Source organism: Phoxinus phoxinus, assembly GCF_949152265.1.
Source record: "Phoxinus phoxinus genome assembly, chromosome: 1".
In the NCBI taxonomy this organism is placed as follows: domain Eukaryota; kingdom Metazoa; phylum Chordata; class Actinopteri; order Cypriniformes; family Leuciscidae; genus Phoxinus; species Phoxinus phoxinus.
Window position 1 is genome coordinate 32,140,847 of NC_136876.1, and position 20,417 is coordinate 32,161,263.

At 40.1% G+C, this 20,417-nt stretch overlaps 1 protein-coding gene across 1 annotated transcript; it reads left to right on the plus strand.

Moving 5' to 3' along the window:
* The first annotated feature begins 1,605 nt into the window (after window positions 1–1,605).
* Window positions 1,606–9,848, plus strand: wnt9b (wingless-type MMTV integration site family, member 9B). The gene is made up of 4 exons (XM_079629799.1): window positions 1,606–1,759; window positions 2,863–3,116; window positions 4,542–4,807; window positions 6,571–9,848. Exons 1-4 carry the CDS (start codon window positions 1,674–1,676, stop codon window positions 7,039–7,041), a joined length of 1,077 nt encoding a protein of 358 aa, XP_079485925.1. The 5' UTR covers window positions 1,606–1,673; the 3' UTR covers window positions 7,042–9,848.
* Window positions 9,849–20,417: the final 10,569 nt, after the last annotated feature.

Below are 20,417 nucleotides of genomic sequence, written 5' to 3' on the forward strand. Positions count from 1 at the left end.
ACTACATAATTCTGCAGATAGACAGAGTATGTTCCAGTCAGCAGAGGGTGCTGCTGATAAGACAAACCAAACAATTGCCCATCCGCACAAAGCTACAACTACTGGCAATTCATTGAATATCTTTAGCTACTCTTTCTGTTGTTAATTAATTAATTAATGATTTGAAAGTACTGTGTGCTAAAATAAAAGCTGGATACCAGGAGAGTATGCCCTTAAATTAATAAAACAAATTCTATTCATTTAAAATTTTAATCTTGGCAAAACAAATTCTCCAATTTATAGGCTACCAACAGTAGTGACAAAAAACATGACCAAACAAGGCCTTTTTGAATTCAGACCTGAAAAATCCCTAAAATGTAAAACACAAATGGACGAATTGAGATAATTTCATTTTAGAAACATGTAGTAACAGTCCCAAAAGTTTTTGTTTTGGGGGTATGAAGAATCACATTATTAAGGACTATCCCTGAAATAAGTGAATCTAACTACTTTAATATCAGTGGCAGTCTGGTATGCAAGGTTTTACTGTCAACAAGATAAACCCATTTTAATAAATACAAAAAAAATATTAAAGTACTTTATACCAACTTAAGTGTTATCTACTGTATCATATATTTAACGACCTCAAAACAATTCCGAAATGAACAAATGGATCCCTATTCAAGAATCCAACAGTAATGATAGAAAGATGATTCTCATGTGTATTTGATATATTTTAGGAGCAGAGAATGTCTCCTCCATATTGTTTGGATTGGACACCACAAGCGGAAAGTGCACCTGACACATGCACCTATACGTCATAAAGGTGGGTGTCTTAAACAAAGAAGGTGACATCATAAGGGAAATACGGAGCCCAGTTGGTCAGTCACTGAGACGAGAGGAACTGAGATGAAAGATCAGCCGTGATTAGCTCATTATATCTTGTGCTTGGTGATGACAACAGCATCAAAGACGCCAGTGCGTTAATGATGCTGAGGAAATGAGAATGGAACCACAGTTTGTAAACAAGGTGTTGGAATTAAACAAGAGTAAACAGACACTCATTATTCCTATACTGAACTCAAAAGACTTATGCTGAACCGCTTTAAAAGAATAGTGTAACAAGTGATGATGCCACACAAAGTCTTAATTATTCAATGTTGTATTCATCTGACATCAGAGATAACAAGATAATATGAAACCAATAGAAAAGTCTCTTTCCTATTCACTTCACTTCTGAATTTCCTCTATTTATTTTTATTTGGATTACAAAAGCAGACAAACTATAAAGAAGACTTGATAATTATTGAAAGGGCACATTATTATTTTAATCACCAAATCAATTTGTTTTGGTCTTGGATGATTCATTAATTGTCCATCCATGTTTTCCATAATCAGATGGGGGGGAAAGTTGTCTGAATCAGCCCTAAGTAGCCTAAATGTGAACCATTCCGCAGGGAAACGCACCTGCCAATCTGTAGGGAAATAAGAGTCATTTCCTTGCATGGCACAATAGGCGGAGTAAATGACTGATGATCCAATAAGTTCGGCGCTCATGCCTCACCCCTCTCGGGACCGCGCCTCCCCAAGGTCTGAAATGAGTTTCTGCCCCTTTAAGAAGTTACTCTGTCCAGCACAGCTGGGATTTCAACAAGGACAGATAGCGCAATGAAGAGCAGCGTCGACCCGTCATCATGTGCACCGGGCTTCCAAGGACTGCCTGTCCGCTGCGACTTATTGCCCTCTGCATCCTTCTCTCCCACGCAGCAGCCTATTTCGGGTCAGCAGAGCCTTTTATATCCTCCATCTTCTCTGAAGTCTTGGAAATAGCCTCTGAGTGCATTATTGACATATTTGGCATGGAATAGAGTCATTTGAAGTGGTTTCAACAGGTGGAGATATTTGGTGATGTTGGATATCCCATGCGCAATTACGCATGCCTTATTGTTTTATTATGTTTAACAAACATGTTTTAAACCTAAATTGCAGGCTGTCTGTTACAAATAATCACACTATACAGACTGAAATAATTATTCAAAGAATGTGGTATTTTAAAATGTTCTAAAATGAATTATTTAACTAAAAAAAACTTTTGGCTTGCTCTAAAAAAATTACTACCAGTAACACCATTAGATTTCGTTTTAAGTATTTATTTGTTTTTTAACATTGGTTTATCTAAAATATCGAAATAGTGTGTTGTTCGGGCCGATTATTGCCATAGAAAGCAGCGCAGTGTATGGATCCAGATGTCTTCCGATGGTTTGGCACCACGTCCTGACACTCGCGCTACCTGATCATTAAGGTCTTTCTGGCTTACGCTCACAGGACGTTGCCCCACTGGTGTTTATATTAAGAATCCTATAAACACGTAAAAACACTCTCCAGTGGGTTTTAATTAAGAGTGCTTACTGAAGATTTTTAAGCGCCACAGTAGTGTATCCAAAATCCAAGGGCTCAATCTCAGACTACTGACTGGAAACAGCACATGTAGCCTAGGTTATGTGCGTTCTCTATTCAAACACGACTATTCAAATCAGGTATTTAAACATATATTCAAAGCAGGCGTGCCATCGCTAGTGCATTCTAATTTGTTGATTTGCTGCCTTTAGTTATCAAATAGCCTACAGTAAAAAAATAAAATAAAAATACACTGAACACTCAGTGGAAATTGAAGTGAGAGAAATAACTGTAAAAGAAATAAACAGAAATAACAGTTTAAGCTAAACTAAAACTTTTAAAAGTTATTAAAGGCTATTCATTGTATGGACGGTGTGTGTGTGTGTGTGTGTGAACTAATCAAAATGAACATCCTTAAAAGTAAATCAATGTTTCAACTGTAGCCTACTGTAGTTTTAGTGACTGTATTGTGTATGTTATCGTTAGGCTTACAGGTCGCGAGCCCTTGGTTTTTCTGCCCGGTCCATTTGCCAACGAGGCTCCGAACGGTAAAGCGCACCTGAAGCAATGCGAGCAGATGACTTTAACGCGCCGGCAAAAACGATTGTGCCGGCGGGAACCGGGGCTGGCGGAGACTCTGAGGGAATCTGTCCGCCTCAGCCTCCTCGAGTGCCGCTATCAGTTCCGCAACGAGCGCTGGAACTGCAGTATGGATGGCCGTGGAAGCCTTTTAAAACGAGGTAAGATTTGCCTGGTGTTTTAAAATGTACTCTGAATATGTGATTTTAAAAGATAATGTTTGTGAAATATGAAACAAATTACATTTTTTGATACAACAAAATTCAAGGTCATACAATTACAAGTTGTTCTTTATGGAATTGTTTATCATGTTCCCATCACAGGGAATTTTTTATTTATTTATTCTTAAAACAATTAGATAGATAGATAGATAGATAGATAGATAGATAGATAGATAGATAGATAGATAGATAGATAGATAGATGATAGATAGATAGATAGATAGATAGATAGATAGATAGATAGATAGATAGATAGATAGATAGATAGATAGGAAACTAACACACTGGGATCGGCTTTTTATTTTTAAAGTCGTTTGCACTTTCATAAAGGCACAAAAAAGAAACAGTCAAAAATTGTGTCAAAAATTGAATTAGTCTTAAATTAGTCAGTGCTATTTATATGTCAGAAAAGGAAATGTTTTAGTATTAACAACTACCTCCATGAAACCTCCATGAGGTGCCTGTTGCCAAACGGACATGTGCGTAATGTGCAGGATGTGAATGTTAAAGCCATGCGTAGGTCAGTTCGCTGGTAATTAGGGAGTTGGGAAGCGCGGAATCCCTGTGCGGTGAGGCCTCGCGGGGCCAGTTGAAGTATTTTTATCTCGCGGAAAAGCGCCCAGTTCTCAGAGGAAAAGGGCGGCGTGATCGCGCGCTTTAATCTGACAGAAAACCTAGTCAAAATAATAATTAATTGGATCAAAATACACGCCTTGTCTCAGCTCTGATCTAAGCAAACAATATGTTGCAAGGGGGGATTATGTTTAAAAAGGATCATGACACAACGCTGCACTTAACACTTAATGGGAAAAGATGTAGGTTATGATGGAGGATTTTTATATTAGATTAGAGAGGCACGATGAAGGTTGGCTTTTATTTTCAAATTGCTTAAACTAGATGAAGTGAGTTTTAAATAATGAACGTGGTCCTAGAAATGTACAAAAAAAAAAACAAAGATCCATAGCCTATCTTATTGTGGATTAATTATGCTCATATATGGACATTTGGCCTATTTATTTTTAGGCTACTCATTTCCACTTTATATAGTCAGTTACCAATGCTGTTATATAAATGTTATAGAAATGCTTTATTTGCAATCAAACATGATTGATTTATTAATTTGTTAATATTAAATAATTCCAATAAAGTGCTTAGTATTGTGTTTTAGCTAAGCTCATCATGTCACCCCCATGATATAACCCACTTCATGTAAAATCAAACAGCTTTTATTATGCTCCTAATATTGCTTCTCCTTTGAATGCACGTCATTTAAATTTTTTTAATGTGGAAAAAGTACAATACTCATTTAAAGCAGTTTTGCTTTGAATAAAACAGTGCTCATTAATAAATGCATAATTTCATCAGGTTTTAAAGAGACAGCCTTCCTGCTTGCGGTGTCCTCAGCAGCCTTGTCTCATGCGCTGGCCAAAGCATGCAGTTCTGGACGCATGGAGCGCTGCACCTGCGACGATTCTCCTGGTCTGCAGCACCGTGAGGCCTGGCAGTGGGGCGTATGCGGGGACAATCTGAAATACAGCACCAAGTTTCTCAAGAAGTTCTTGGGGCAAAAACGAGTCAGCAAGGATCTGCGTGCCCAGATAGACTCTCACAACATTAATGTCGGCATCCGGGTAAGATGCAAGATATTAAAAATATTGTCATGGTACATTGTACATGGTCCAAAAAACTGGTATGGTCGAAAAACAATTGAGTATTTTCATTCTTTTTGATAGTGATATATTATGTAATAAGGGAACCTTTCAATCTCCTCCAAAGCTGGTAGAAGAGAACATCTGTAAGGGTTAATTTCTCTCACACCTTCACGTTCTCTCTTGGCTGGCGGGTTGCGATCTCCTAGTTCATTGTAGCCCAAAGGAGAGTTCAGCGAGTGGGGTGAGGCAGGTAGGTGAGCAGGTATTGGCCAGCTCTCTGGAGCCAGGTGTTCCTTCCACTGGTCCAGGCATGACAGCGCTTGCTGTGGGGGCCCTTTTCAAAATTAGAGGTCTCCCCATGAGGGCGATTATACAGAGAGGAGGCCTCTGTAATATACGAGCATTTTTTCCACCTACTGTATGCCTCCCGTTCTACCAGTCTCACTGCTGCCGCCGTCGCCGCTGCTCTCCCAGACTTTCATAAATTCTCATAACATCCCTCAAAACAATCCTGTTACCAGGAGACTGGTAGCCTCAGGGAAAGACAGAGGGAACGAAAAAGGGGGAGGGTTTACGAGGTTCACAGAAAGAGTTAGAAAAGAACGGCTGGACAAACTCGGATCTTATCTTATCAGTCTCCGGTTTAGTTGTTTCCCACAATTGACACCTCAGGCCACAGATGGCGGTTAACAAAAACAAGCAAAGGTGGCTGAGGTCTTGTTATCCCCTCCCCTTTCAGATTCTCTCCATTTCCTCGCTTCTCCTTCTCTGTATTTCTCAGGTAGCCCTGGGGTGGGAGCTCATACCTATGTAGGGTGGAACACCCCCATCGACCATTTGACCTCCCCATCTCCCCCTGGGCCCTTTTTGATAGACTGATCTGTTCTGCAGCCTCCTCCCCAATATGTGAAATGAAGAGAGGTGCCTGAATAGGAGAAATAGATAAACAGTAAACAATATGATTTGGCTCTCAAACTCAGAGATACAATACATTTGAAATATTGAAAAAGAGAGAGAATGAGAGAAAGCAATAGAATAAAAATGGAAATGTGTTGATAGGAGCATAGATCAGGGATGGTGGTCTTCAAGAGGTGCAGGTCAGAGTTGAAAGACGGCCAGCTCAGACATTCCCTCTGCATCCATCATCTACACCATGTCAACCTGATTTTTTTTTAGCTCAGGGCTATGAAGTCCTTGAGCATTCACTCAATTTCTTGTAAACAACTTATAATTTAAGATAGCATGCCGTACCACTTTTAGAAAAGTGGTATCTCCCTTTCCACTTTTGGGGAGATAATCAATACCAATATATTAATGTGACCCCCTAAGTGGTCCTCAACCTTTTGGACTCCATTGTCCACAACAACATTCCCAATAGGCCCCATTACTTTTTCAGTTTTCTTGATTTCTGGATTAAGGAAAAATATGTTTTTTAATCTTGTCTAATAAAGCAACAACAACAACAACCAATGTTTATATCTTATTAGATGGCACGTTTCATCATTGTACAAAAAAATTACCCAATCACAGAAGTGTTAATAGTTCTATAGGAATAAATTGTTTAAAATCTTCTTTACCTCCAAATATTCTGAATAGGGAAAGGGTCTCAGCCAATCAAAAAGTGGGACCAACTTTCAGCATCCCATAATCTTTATCAATCCTCTCTTTCGTCTCATTTTCACTGGATCGTAGTGTTGTATTTGGCATTCATGTCTCCACCTCTGTCTTTCTTTACATCTCAGGCGGTGAAGAGTGGACTTAAGACTACTTGTAAGTGTCATGGCGTCTCCGGTTCGTGTGCTGTGAGGACATGCTGGAAGCAGCTCTCCCCGTTTCAAGACACAGGCCATCTGCTGAAGTACCGCTATGACACGGCCATTCGAGTGCACAGCGTCACTAACTCCGCCACGGGGGAGACGGAGCTGGCGAGCCCTCGTCGCCACAGCAACACGGTTCCCCGTCCGCGGCCCACTGAGCTGGTATTTCTGGAGGAGTCGCCGAGCTTCTGCAGGCCATCACGCTACTCGCCCGGGACGGCTGGCAGACCGTGCTCCAAGGACACCAGCTGCAGCAGCCTGTGCTGTGGACGAGGCTACAACACGGCCCTCCACCTCACCACCCTCTCCTGCCACTGCCAGGTCCGCTGGTGCTGTCACGTCGAGTGTCAAACCTGTCTCAGAGAGGAGGAGGTCTACACCTGCAAGAAACATTGACAGACCATGCAAGAAGGAGACTGAGAGGAAGAAGCGGAAAGTGAGGAAGGTTGAGGGGGCATACTAGTCAACTAATACTAGTCAACTAATGAGAGATTTGGAAGATTTGGAAGGGTTTGGATGTTGTGATCCAGGTTGTGCTAAGGGGAAATTTTAAGGATGATGTGTCAGTTGTTCCTGAATCAGAATGGCTTAGATGAGATGGCTAAATGGACGAGCGTCTGGGCTCCCACATGGAGAACCTAACTGAAGTTCGGGAGGAACATTTTCATTTAATCTGACCAATCAGCACCTGAACAAGAGTATACAAGCAGCTGCTTACCTCTGTCCTACAACAGTTCTTTTACAAAATAGGACATTCCATATGTTTCCCAGCATCTCGTAAAAAGTGGTTTGAATTGAACCAGTCCACTCTTTTCTTCTGCAGTGATAAACCAGCCTCTCCGGGAAAGCTGCATTTTGAACAGTCTGTGTTGCACACACGCTTATGGCAATGGACTAGTGATCTGCTACATTTAGTTATACTCAAACTAATAAGTGAGATGGCGGTCTGCTCACTTAGAATTCTGACTGCTTGTCTCTACTGCCTATACTGTATATCTCTCTATTGCTCTGAGAGTCCACATATGGCTTCAAAATATACTGAAAGTATGAAGCACTTATGAATGCATTTATTTGTGAATATTACTGTAGTCTTTTATTTGTGAGGAAGAAAGTGCTATGTGTCTGTTATGGTAGTTGTGTTGTCATGCTTCACAGATATATTACAAATGGGTGGGGTGGGGGGTGGGGTTATGTTGATAAACTGGAAATTTACTTGGACACAGTCTGCTTTTTATAGACTTTTAATGAATGTTAGAGCAAGTTATATAATCAGAAATGTTATGTTTTAAATCTTGAATGGCCATTAAATGGCTGTATCTGGTATAGATAGGAATGTATTTATTGCAATTAGACAAAACCGATCAACTGCTGTACCAATTTCAAGTACACTTTCTGCATTGCATTCATGCAATTACACTTTTTTAGTTGAATTTTTACACATTGCTGCATGATATCCTGCTTTTCTATGCAGAAGTATGTCAAAAAACACAAGCATTAGGGTGTCATTATGCATGACCCAAACATAACCTCTCCCTACAGCTGCATACAGTATGCAAACATCTGGGCTTCTGAGTGTGTAGTCTTTGCTATCCCATCAAGGGCAATGATAGTGAGTATGTCCCATCCAGAACAAAGGAAAACATATCCTTGCCTAAGCAAAGCTCTCTGCCGTATAAAGTCTGCAAGCCCTTTAATGTGTGTGAAGCCTTTGATAAAGTCCATTCCAGCCCCGTATTAGCCCATTACCAATCAGAGAAAATAACAGTGCTTTTTCTCCAGGATGTGCCTGAGTCAAAATTTTGCTGGATTCCCAATAGAGAGGCCTTTGTTACAGAGATTTTTTCATTCCTAGTAGGCAACAACAACCTTTTTTTAGGTACAACAAAACATGTTTTCACACAAATTCCAAATTATATTGTGAAAGAGACCAAACAAGAATGAAAATGTTAAAAAACAGTTGTATTGGTGCACATTTTAACCTTGATGCAAAGTATTACTCAAAAATATTTTCTGTTAAAACATCACATGCTTTTCTTCACTTAACAATAGAAATCTGAATAGAAAGTATGAGAATGTGAGCTTGTACGTGCCTACTTGTATGTACGCGTGTGTGTGTGCATGGTTTTTCTGGGAAGGGAGAGAACTGTAGTAAAATTGGCCACATCAATCAAGTGCAAGAAAGTCCAAGCATTCAGTGACATGCCATTCGGCTGAAGCGTTTGTAATGTGTAAAACATTTGCTGTAAAAGGGTTTCACTTGGACTACTTGAAATTCATATGCATGAAAGTTTTGACCAGTAATCAACCCATTTTCTATGAAAGAGACTAAAGAAAGAGAGTGTTCACACTGAGTCAGCATATGCAAATTCCTGAAACCCCAACGGTGGCTGTGAAAATCCAAATGAGATTGTTCCCTTCTGAGTGTGTGTGCTTGCAAGTGTCTTGTGCCTGTGTTTCTCTGCTGCAATTGCTGAAATGACAACATTTATAGCATAGACATCCATAATGAAACCTCTGTCAACCTGGACTCTATGGTTTTTGTGTGTGTTGTCATAGCTTTAACCGTGTACTGTTTCACGCCAGGGATTTTTTCTACTACCTCACCTGTCTATGGGGGAAATTAAATAAGATGTTTTTTTTCTTACTAGATATTTAAGACAATGCTTCTTTTAAAAGCTTTAGCCTGAAATACAGATGCATTTACTCCTTTTTTATATATTGTGACCTATTATTTACTTATTTAAGAACAAATTTATCATATTCAAATAAAATAATACATTTGTAAAAATGGTGTATGACATTTGTCAACAGATTTATCTCTTCAACTTAAATTTGAAAACACAGATTACCTTTCTGTCTCTTGCTTTCTCTCTTTCTCTTTCTGTGTTTGTGGTCGCACACCTGTCCAGAGCTCTGCACGCAAGCACCTGCTCTCTAGTTAAATCACAGCTAATCATGGAGCTGATGGATCCTGACCTGCAGTATTTTCCTGTCACTACTCTCAACCGGAGCCTCATTCTCATTTCACTCACTCAAAACATATACAAATAGTTGAGTTTGCACATGATGATTTACCACACTACATGCACACCCACACAAAACACGGGGAATCTGGCATGAGCCAAGTGAGAGTCTTGACATCCTAGTTTATTTGCTTTCATAATAGTGTAGCTTTTTCCAGTAATAAACTACTTTATGAAACCATCGCTGTTTTTAATGTCTGAGCTGAAAGAAAAATCAAACTGGCTCACCTCGACGGTCCTCGATCCCTCTCATATGTAGGCTACAGTAGTTAAAGGGGTAGTTTACCCCAAAATTAAAAAAATGGTCATCAATCACTCACACGATTGTCGCTCCAAACCCGTAAGGCTTTCGTTCATCTTTGAAACAACAAATTAAGATATTTTAAATTAAATCTGAGAGATTTCTGTCACTCTATTTACAGCTACACAACTACCACTTTGACGCTTTAAAAAGTTCATAAAGAGATCACAAAAACAAATTCATATGATTAAAGGTTTAATCCAAATTACCTCCGAATATTCGATCGCTTTATATGAACAGATTGAATTTGGGCTTTTATTCGCATATAAACATTGATCAACAAACATAAACAGAAGCTCAACAGTACATGCTTGATTGCGGAAGCTCAAACGTGCTGCGTAACACACGAGAATAACCTCATTGTTTTTTCACACCTCAAGCAAACATGCTTGAGCTTCCATTTACCATATCTGATGTGTGCTGTCTCTCACATGAGATCACAGCAATAGCAAACCACAACCATCCAATCAATTCCCGATAGACAAATCAATTCCTACATTTTTTCTTGTTTGAAAAGCCGTTTCACTCAGATATACCTCACAATAGGAAAAAAAAAAACTATTGCAACTTCCGTTTTGTGCATCCTTCAATGGTCCTTAACTCTCATATGCAGTATTAAGCATGCAATTCATAGTGAATCAGTTCATATCGGTCTGCTCTCATATGTAGCGTGGGAAGTCTGACTCATTCTTGGTTCATGCTAAATGGTGCTTATATTTTGGGAAGTCCGATTAATTCTAGTGAATTGGTTTATGATCAATGGTCCTTACTCATATAAAGCATTGGTAGGTCCACATTTATTCTAGTAAATTGGTTCATTCTAATCTTAAGGGTCCTTATGTGTGCAAAAAAGAAAACAAATTTCTAATCCCTGTCCTATGTATGTTTTCAACTCAGTTTTGTGAATTATGGTGTTTTGTTGTATTCAGTTTAAATGTCGGTACTGACAGACTAATTGAAATTGTTTATTTATTTGTAATCCTTCATTGATTTTTTTATTGAGACCAAAATTATTCAATTATTTGATTGTTTTATTTATTAATTATAAAAGCATATCTCCCCCTTAAGTCTCTTCATTATAGTTTACTTTTTTTGTAGGTTGTAGAGCAGCTCTTCAAAACAGTAGTTTGACCAGTGAATATCCACAGAGCTGGAATGACCATCATTCATGAATTTCAACACCTTACTTGCCCCTTTAATGTTCATTTATTAAATATAGCTAAATATTCTGGCTAAAATGTCTCCAGATATACCATCTGGGTCTGGTGATATTCATAAACTGACTCATCATAGAACTAATGCACACATACATAGCACTTTATTGTCTGAACATTAAAGAATGCGTGTATTGCTGTGTTTGATGTGTGTAGAGGTAATAGCCCTAATAAGACTCTCTCATTCTCTGTAAAGAAGTAATGAGAATAATAGTTGTGCTCCATCAAACAGATCTGCGCTTTCACTGTCTGCCCAGATCCTCAACCCAGACCTCGTCTAATGACTGTTTATCAGTACTTACCTTTATTAAAGACACACAGACAAAGGTTGGAGGTGAAGCAGGCCAGAGAATTCATGTTTACAAGACAACAGCCACGTCATGTGGCGGCTTTGTGAATAAAAGCTGATTTGGTACTAAACCAAAGTAAAACAGTTAACTTAAGCCTCGTTGACTACATTTAAGCACACACACACACACAGATGCACGCATGCTTCAACAAAGGAATTTCTATCCCTTGGGGCATGTCAAGGAGAGAACGGTAAAGTTCAGACAGAAGGGAGGGATAAAGAGTGAGTGAGTGAGCATATGGATGAATAAGTGAAAAATGTGCAGCAGAGAGATGGCTAATGTGAATAAGTTACTGTTTGACATTGGTTTCACACAGAAGCATGCAAACTGCAGATGAATATGCTGCTGGTGAACCACAGGGGGTCTGTGAGGGATGATACAGCACTAGTTTAATAATGAATCCTAAAGCCTTCATTTCCCCAAAGCCTAGCATCCACTGCCTTCTTCTCACGCACACATCCCCTAGGGGCTGCGACGGGGGAGCGAGTGTGTGTGTTCCTCAATGACTGGCTTTGATGTGTCTATTTTTTATCCTTATCATTTTTTTTTTTCATTTGCATGCAAGTGTGTTTGTCTTTGTGTTGCTGTATATTCAAATATTCAATATTCCAGAGTGTTTTAATTTAATCAGAATGTGTGAGTGAGGTGTGTTTGGTCAGGGAGGTCAAGCAGGTAGGTCTGTTACCCTCTGGGGACAGGACACTTTATCTGCCATCTTCAGTCTGGACAGAAAACAGACACACTTAGCATAAAAATACCAGTTGGCTCTTTGATAAATTGGAAGTAAATTAAATCTCATTTTCAGGCTCATGACAAGATGAAACCCTGCAGGTCAGCCTGGGACAGTAATATGTTCATGATCAACTATTTCTATTTAGGAACAAATCAACAATAACATTCATTGTACGGACACAATCTTAAAATGTTGTGTTCCACAGACTAAAGAAAGTCATATAGGTTTTGGATGACATGAGGGTGAGTAAAGGATGACCGAATTTTTTGGGTGAACTATCCAAGTAGGCCATGCATAGTAAAATATTTCATAAATATTATTTTCTGTTGCTTAGCAAATGTCCATTATCCATAATGGCTTACATAGTTTTGCATTGATTACTGGTTTATGCGTTACCTATTGGAACACACAATGATGCTTGGCTCCTTTGCCTTGAGCAAGAACACATTTCTATGAATTTGCTACCTTATGTTTAGCTATGCACATATGAAATATCAAAGGAAAGAAAAAAAGATAATTGCAGAAGTTCAGAGGAGTGTTTTCATTTGAAAAGATAGGGAGCAATGTAATAAAAGAGTATTGTCTTAAAAAAATTGTGAGTGAGCGAGTGAGTGAGTGAGAGGGAGTTATAGAGAGAGAGGTGGACGATGGCACAGGGTAAGAATTTGGAATGTGAAATGAGTAATGTTATTGCTCAACCCACATCACAAAGCCACAGTGCCTGGAGCTATGACAAGCTGTGTATCTCCATTACTCCATCCATCCCTTCATTCCACCATCTCTCTGTACTTTTTACATTCTTTATCCCTTCATTTTTCCAACTTTCTATACTGTATCTGTTTTAAGTTAAATACTTAATCTCTTATATCTGTCAATATAATAAGGCAGGTAAGGGAATCAGTCCATAGCACGTTACTGGGTGAAACAAAGCAGCGACGTATACAGTCCAACAGCAGCCCTGGAACTTTTCACTGTTTGTATCCACTTGTCCATGTTTGAATGTTCAAGACAGACTATTAGTTTTTGTATTTTAGTGGTGTAGACTTGATTCTTTCTGTTGGTTACATAGTTATGCCAGTAGGTGATGGCAAATGACTGTCTTTATGTGATTCATTTAAATCATTCACTCATTCTCTTGAAATTATTTTCATTGGTGGCAAAAAAAAAAAAAAAAAAAAAAAAATTAGTCAGAGTAACAATAAAACAATAAAATGCAAGTTACAAAATGGTGACTTCTTGTTTTTTTATTGTTATTTATGAGCAATATATTGCAACATCATACAGCAGTTGTGCTGTCAGTGATTTAAAGTCAGCATGAAACTGAAGTTTCATCTTCTTTCCTTTCCTTTTGTGATGTATATCTGAGAACAAATGTAGGGTGGCACTTGATTTTGTGCATCGGGAATTGATTGGATCTTTGGGTGGTTGTGGTTTGCTATTGCTATGATGTCATGATGTGAGTGACAGGTTGTCCCGCCCTCACGCCTGTAAACATGTAATCTGAGAATAGAGGAAATGCTGCTGCAAGAGGGAGGGGAAGTTATATTGATTATAGATTATGAGGGTACATGAATTAGTAAAAGTGAAAGTGACGGGGTAACCCCTACATGGAATTTGTCCTCTGCATTTAACCCATCCAAGTTAGTGCACAAAGATTAGAAGCAGAGTAGTGAGTAGTGAACACACACACACACACAACCACACACACAACCACACACACACACACACACACACACACACACACACACACACACACACACACACACACACACACACACACACACACACACACGTAATAGTGGGCTGTGGTTTACAAACATTTGTGAAAAAAATGGGTCGTTCTGAAGAGCTCAGTGAATTCAATAATGGTACTGTGATAGGATGCCACCTTTGCAAAAAGTCAGATTGTAAAATTTCATCCCTGCTATATATTTTTTTAGGGTTAGGCGAAGACTTGTACTGTTCAAACTATTCAAAATATGAATTTTGCCCATTGCCACCACTGCATTAATACAAAGGCCCCTATTTTAACGATCTAAGCACATATAGGCCTACGTCTAATGCTGCGTTCACACCAAACGCGAATAGAGCGTCAAATTCTGGTCTATGATCGCGTCTAGTTTGAAGCTTGAACATTTTGAACGCATTTCGCTTCGGACGCGCGTAAAAAGCAAGCGTTTGAAGCGAAATTGACGCGCGTCCGAGGCTGGCTGCGCTGAAACCACGCCCACTCGCGGGAAAGCTGCAGTCGCCACCATAGATATACATAAGGATAGGCTAATAAAGGCTAGATGTTACGGCGGAGTCTCTAACGTCATCACCCGGTGGCCATCTTGTCACAGGGAAGCTTTCTGTAAGGTGAGTGATCTGCACAAACACAAAATACTCTTATCTCGCTGAAATCTTGACGGATTTACAAACGGTTTGGTTTCTTACAAACGTTATTAACGTGGCTATAATTCTGGATGCTTGAACATGTTGAAATATATAATATTATAATTATTCATAAGTAGGCTACGCAGTGTCATAACTACATCTCTGACGTTTATAACAAACCAACCCGTTTGAAAATCGGTAGAAAATTGAGCAAGTTATGGTTATTTAAAAAGTACATGCACCATTAAAACAATGTTACGAGTGAGCGAGCCTCCTGTGGCAAGATGGCCGCCGTGTGCGAACGTCGACCTCCATTGGCCAGCAGCGTGGACGAGACTTCTAGCCTTTATTAGGCTATATGATATCTATGGTCGCCACACTCAACTGTGGAGTGACTGTGTGGACTACCTAGCCTACTATAATTATAACATAAGCACACAAGGCAACTTACACTCATTGCACTGCCGATAATGGCACCAGTTGTCGGTGCGACGGGAGGATGAAGGCCGAGGCGGGAGTATTTGGCCCCATTCACCAGTAAGAGCGGATTATCAGTGAATCCCAGTTGTCTCCGACGAAAGTTTATAAATCTATCCCGTGTAAAATTATCACTACAGAGGCGGGTGTAGTTTTTTAGAGCTCAAATCTGTGGTTTATTCATAAAGATAGCGCCTATTTAAGAAAATGAATCTGACGTTTCGGAGTTTTGAGATCCAGGCGATCACCAGGCGTTCACCAGGCGTTCAGCGCTCATGTGACCCGCCTGGAACAGCCTTTCCTCGGCTAGTCCTCCTGACGTTTGCCGCTGGTAAACGAGAAATGTTTAAATTCACAATCTATAGCTTCGGTTCTATTATATTAAACATATTAGTTAAAATACATTAATGACTCCGTAACGACTCCAAACGACTTTAATTATGTGAGTTTTTCTTCATCTCATTCAAAATGTATGACTGCAAGTGTTTAGTGTCACATTTATAGTTAACATATAGCTGAACAATGTCATTCCTGCCACCGTTTATCACTTCACCACGTGACAGCAGTAGGCTCCTGGTTGGTTAACGCGGCACGAATTAAGTTACAATTTTTCAACTCGGGCGTCAGACGCGAATTTGCGTCAAATGAGTGAATGCACAAAGCACCACTCGCGCGTATCGTGCCAGACGCTCAATTCGTGTCTACCGCGCCGCGCTAAATGCCTAATTCGCGCCGCAGGACCTCCAGACACGCGTAAACGCGTCTTTACATTGACTTAACATTGAAATCACTCGTGCCAGACGCTCTATTCGCGTTTGATGTGAACGCAGCATAAAGCGCACGGCGCAAGTGCAGTTCGGACGTGTCCGAATCCTTCTCTAGCAAGGAAATCTAGTCTTCTAACACTTCTCTAGCAAGGAAATCTGCTCGTGCGCAAAGGTTAAAGACCCACCTATAGACACATATTACTAACGCACTTTACTTATTTAAATAAATAAAATGCGCCATTGACTTTAGACCAGGTTTTTGTTGGTCACTGGTGTGGTCTATTTCAGTTGCCTCAAAATAGCAACGCACAAACAATGCGCCTGAACACACCTCGTTTTCAGACCAGCAGGTATAGGGGGGCACAAATGTGCGCAAATGTTTTTGCTATTTAAACAAAGGGGCGTGAAAATGATAATTCCATGAAGCTTTGATATTAACCAGCATCAGATTAAAGATGAATTTTTTGGTGTTTTTGCGTTTTATTATGATAGAATAGTATAGGACAGTAAGCAAAGAGGAAAAGGGCTACAGGATCAGGGAAAGTTCACAAGCAAGCAAATATTAGAACCTCATTGTGTAACCAGGAAACCAGGTGTGAGGGAGACATGATCAGGAAAAGTCACTCACAGTGCAACAGTGCTATATCAATGTGCTAACCACAAGGCTTACGGCGACAACCAGCCAGGATTGGTTTTGTTGATATTAGAACCTCACTGTGTAAGAAACATGGGGGGAACAGAATCCGACTGCAAAAAATCCAGCTGTCGGGATCCGTTCCCCCACCCCTATAATGAGAGATGTGTATGTAGTTACTTAAAAGATGCTGATTCTATTTAACGTGAATGGATCTTAACCAGCATCAGATTAAAGATTTATGTTTTGCCTTTTTATGATAGGTTCACAAGCCTGGACTCGGGTCACCTGAAGTATAATAGTGTTATATGTCAACGTGCTAACCACAAAGCATCAGCACCAGCTTGAAGGTATTGGTTTTTGTAAATATTAGACCTTCATTGTGTAAGAAACATGGGGGGAACAGTGGCTTAAAAGATGCTGATTCTATTCTGCATGGGAATGGAGCTTAACCAGCATCAGATTAAATATGTATTTTTTTGCCGTATTTGCCTTTTATTATGATAGGGCAGTATGTAGACAATAACTAAAAAGGGAAAGCGAAAGAGGGGTACAGGATCAGGAAAAGTTCACAAGCCTGGACTCAGGTCACCTGAAGTATAACAGCGCTTTATGTCAACTTGCTAACCACGAGGCTATCACCACCAGCTAGAAGGGGTTGGTTTTGTAAATATCAGAACCTCATTGTGTAAGAAACATGGTGGGAACGGAATCCAACAGCAAACAATCCAGCTGTCGGAATCCGTTCCCCCACCCCCATAATGAGAGATGTTGATGTTGCTTAAAAAATGCTGATTCTATTCTGCATATTCCAGATTTGGTTTTGTTCATATTAGAACCTCATTGTGTAAGAAACATGGGGGGGGGACAGATTCCGACTGCATCCGATACAGATCCACGCTCATGTTGTCTAGAGTTTTTTGTCTATTTCATGGAAAGATATTTTTGTTAAATATTTCGTCAGCACAACATTAGAAAACACATTAAATAATACAATGTCTGTCCCTCTTAGCCTCGCTTTCATTCCTGTTAAAAATCAAAGATGGCTCTGCTGTGAATAATGTGTATAGGGTTGTTTTTCAGGGATTAGGCAAGGGAAATCTTAATGCTTCACCATACCAAGACATTTTGGATTCAACCCCGTTGAACACCTTTGCGATGAACTGAAACAGATATTGCAGATTCTCGTCTAACATCAGTGGCTGGTCTCACAAATGATCTATTGGATGAATGGGCAAAAATTCCCACGGAAACACTTCAAAATATTTTGGAAAGCCTTCCCAGAAGAGTGAAAGCTGTTATAACTGCAAAGGGGGGACCAACTCCATATTAATATGTATTTAGAATGTGATGTCCCTGTTGGTGTAATGGCCTGGTGCCCCAATACTTTTGTCCATAAGAAATACTAAAATAGTCCACACAAAAAAGTATAATCCATTTTGATTTCAGCATGACTTTTCAGGGTGACTGCATGAAATGAAAATTCAACCCAACTATTTTCTAAATGCATGTTAATGATATTATTGTGAATGTTTCTTTTTTTGAGCTCGTCATTTTTAATCAAAAATGTATGTCAGACTTCTCCAGTCATTTAATCCACTTAAACCCCGCCACTTTCTAACAATCGGCCTCAAACTCACCTTTAATATCTCTCAATCTCAGTAGCCATTTTCAATTGGATGTATATCGCAATTAGCCTGGTTCAACCTGACTCTCGTACATTTCATTTGTACAGAGAATCTGGTCTCTCTCCATTGACAAGCGTTAACTTCCTTGTAGGCGGGTACTCTGTTGAAGTTTAAAACTATTGGATCTGCCCAGAGCCACTCAGGATCTGCCATAACCAATCGCTAACGTTTGGTCGTGACGTATGTCACGTGCCGGAACCGGCCGTAAACACGTATCCGAATGATCAGGATTGTGTTTAGAATAAGATGTCTGTCAACGAGAGCTGCAGGTTTTGTTCTTCGAATTTAAGAATTCACGGAACAATGACAAATTCTAAATGTATATTTGACACTGAGGACAGTGATAATGTATTCAGTCAACTGTCGAAGCTGGGTCTAATCATTAACAATACGCCGCTGCGCTCGGTTCGGATCTGCCGCAAATGCTGTGTAGTGATCAGTGATCGCTCGCATCTTTCTCCGCTGCCATTACTGAACTACAACTCAAACTAATTTCATATGGATCCAAACCGTTAATAGTACCGATTTTGTCCACATACCGGTCCCTGGCTTCCTTATTTAGTGTATCACGGTAAATTCCGCATCCTTTTTGGGATTTTAACATCTTTTTTCTTTCTTCCAACTCTGCTTCTTCTACTCGTTCCACTTGCTGTAACGTTACGTTTACATTCGCGAGGCCATCAACATGGCCGCCACGCCAAGTATGACGTCACGACGCCCAAGCCCTATACACCACAATCCCAGACCTAGGCCCTGTCCCAAATGGCACACTCCGGACTTGTGGACTTCCTCAGAGTCCACACTTTGGTGACGTCATGTAGTGCAGACCTATAGGGCCCTTGGTGCGAGTCCACGAGGGCGCATTGAGAGGTATTTTTGGGACAGACTCGATCGCCACGCCGGAAATAGGAAGACGGTCCGGTTGTTGTTTAAATATTATATTTCTACATTTACATATGACTCAGTAAAGCCCTGACATTCGGTTATATTTATTTAATTAAGCATAATGCGATCGTAGCCTATTATTCAGTGCGCTATTTATGTTTATATTAAATATAAATATATATTTATATTTATGTTTGAGACATCAACCACTGGTTGATGACCATAATGTTTGTATAAACTGTAGGTAATAACTGGCAAAATGTACACATAGGTTATAAAAATAATGATATTTACACTTAAATATTTTCTTCTCATCCATGTTAACATGAGTCAAAGCTCCTCCCATTCGTTGTCTGATTGGCCTTTCGCAAATTCGCAAGGATTCCTGGGTAGTTAAAGTGCGTGAAGCCTGCATCCATGCGGGCTTCGCGGAAGACCGCTTCAAGGGTACAAAGGGGGCGCTGCTGAGCACACTTCAGAGCGTTAAAATGATGAATGGGACGGCCTACGGACTCGTAGACTCAGCGAGCACGCGCAATTTAAGTCCACGAGACCGAAAGTCCACATCAAGTGCGCCATTTGGGACAGGGCCCTAGTACCAGAGAATGTCTAATAAGGGGAGAAGGTTCACTCTCGCTACACTTCCGGCTTCTGACTGGTTGCAGTTCCACTCTGATTCCATATGAGGGCGCTCACAGGACGAGTGCAGAATGAATGGAGGTCTATGGAGCTATACCCCTCAAAATCCACTTTTCTCAAGATATAATTTTTTGTCTAGTAATTTGAATGTTGTATTCGAAAGGAGATGCAAAGAAATTGCACATTGCTGGGTGTTAGATTTTTTAGAGTCACTTATTTGCTTTAAAAAGTCTTTCAAAATGTCAATGACGTCATACACATCGTACGACCAGAGATACTGCTTTACGGCAATCCTTCAGTCACTGTGGTGCTTTCGCGCTCTGCACTTTATTTTCTCTCGAGGCATCGCCAGCACAGCTGACACAGGTAAACACACGTGCTAGAAGAGTTTCTGCTAGAATACATTCTGTTCCCGCTTCGGATGCCATGATGCCATCAAGCGGTATCTCTGGTCGTAACCAGTCATTCACTGACCAATCAGCGTTCGTTAGCAGAATGCTAGCGTGTTATGGGCAACAACAACTCAACCTGTAAGAAATCGAAAGGACATAAGTACTCGTTCATTCAATTTTAGACCTATAACCCATGTTGAACTTGCCAAACCTACAATCAAATCTGAGATTTCTCAACGGCAATCGGCTGAAAGGGACAAATTTAGCCGTCTAGCCCCATAGACTCCCATTCA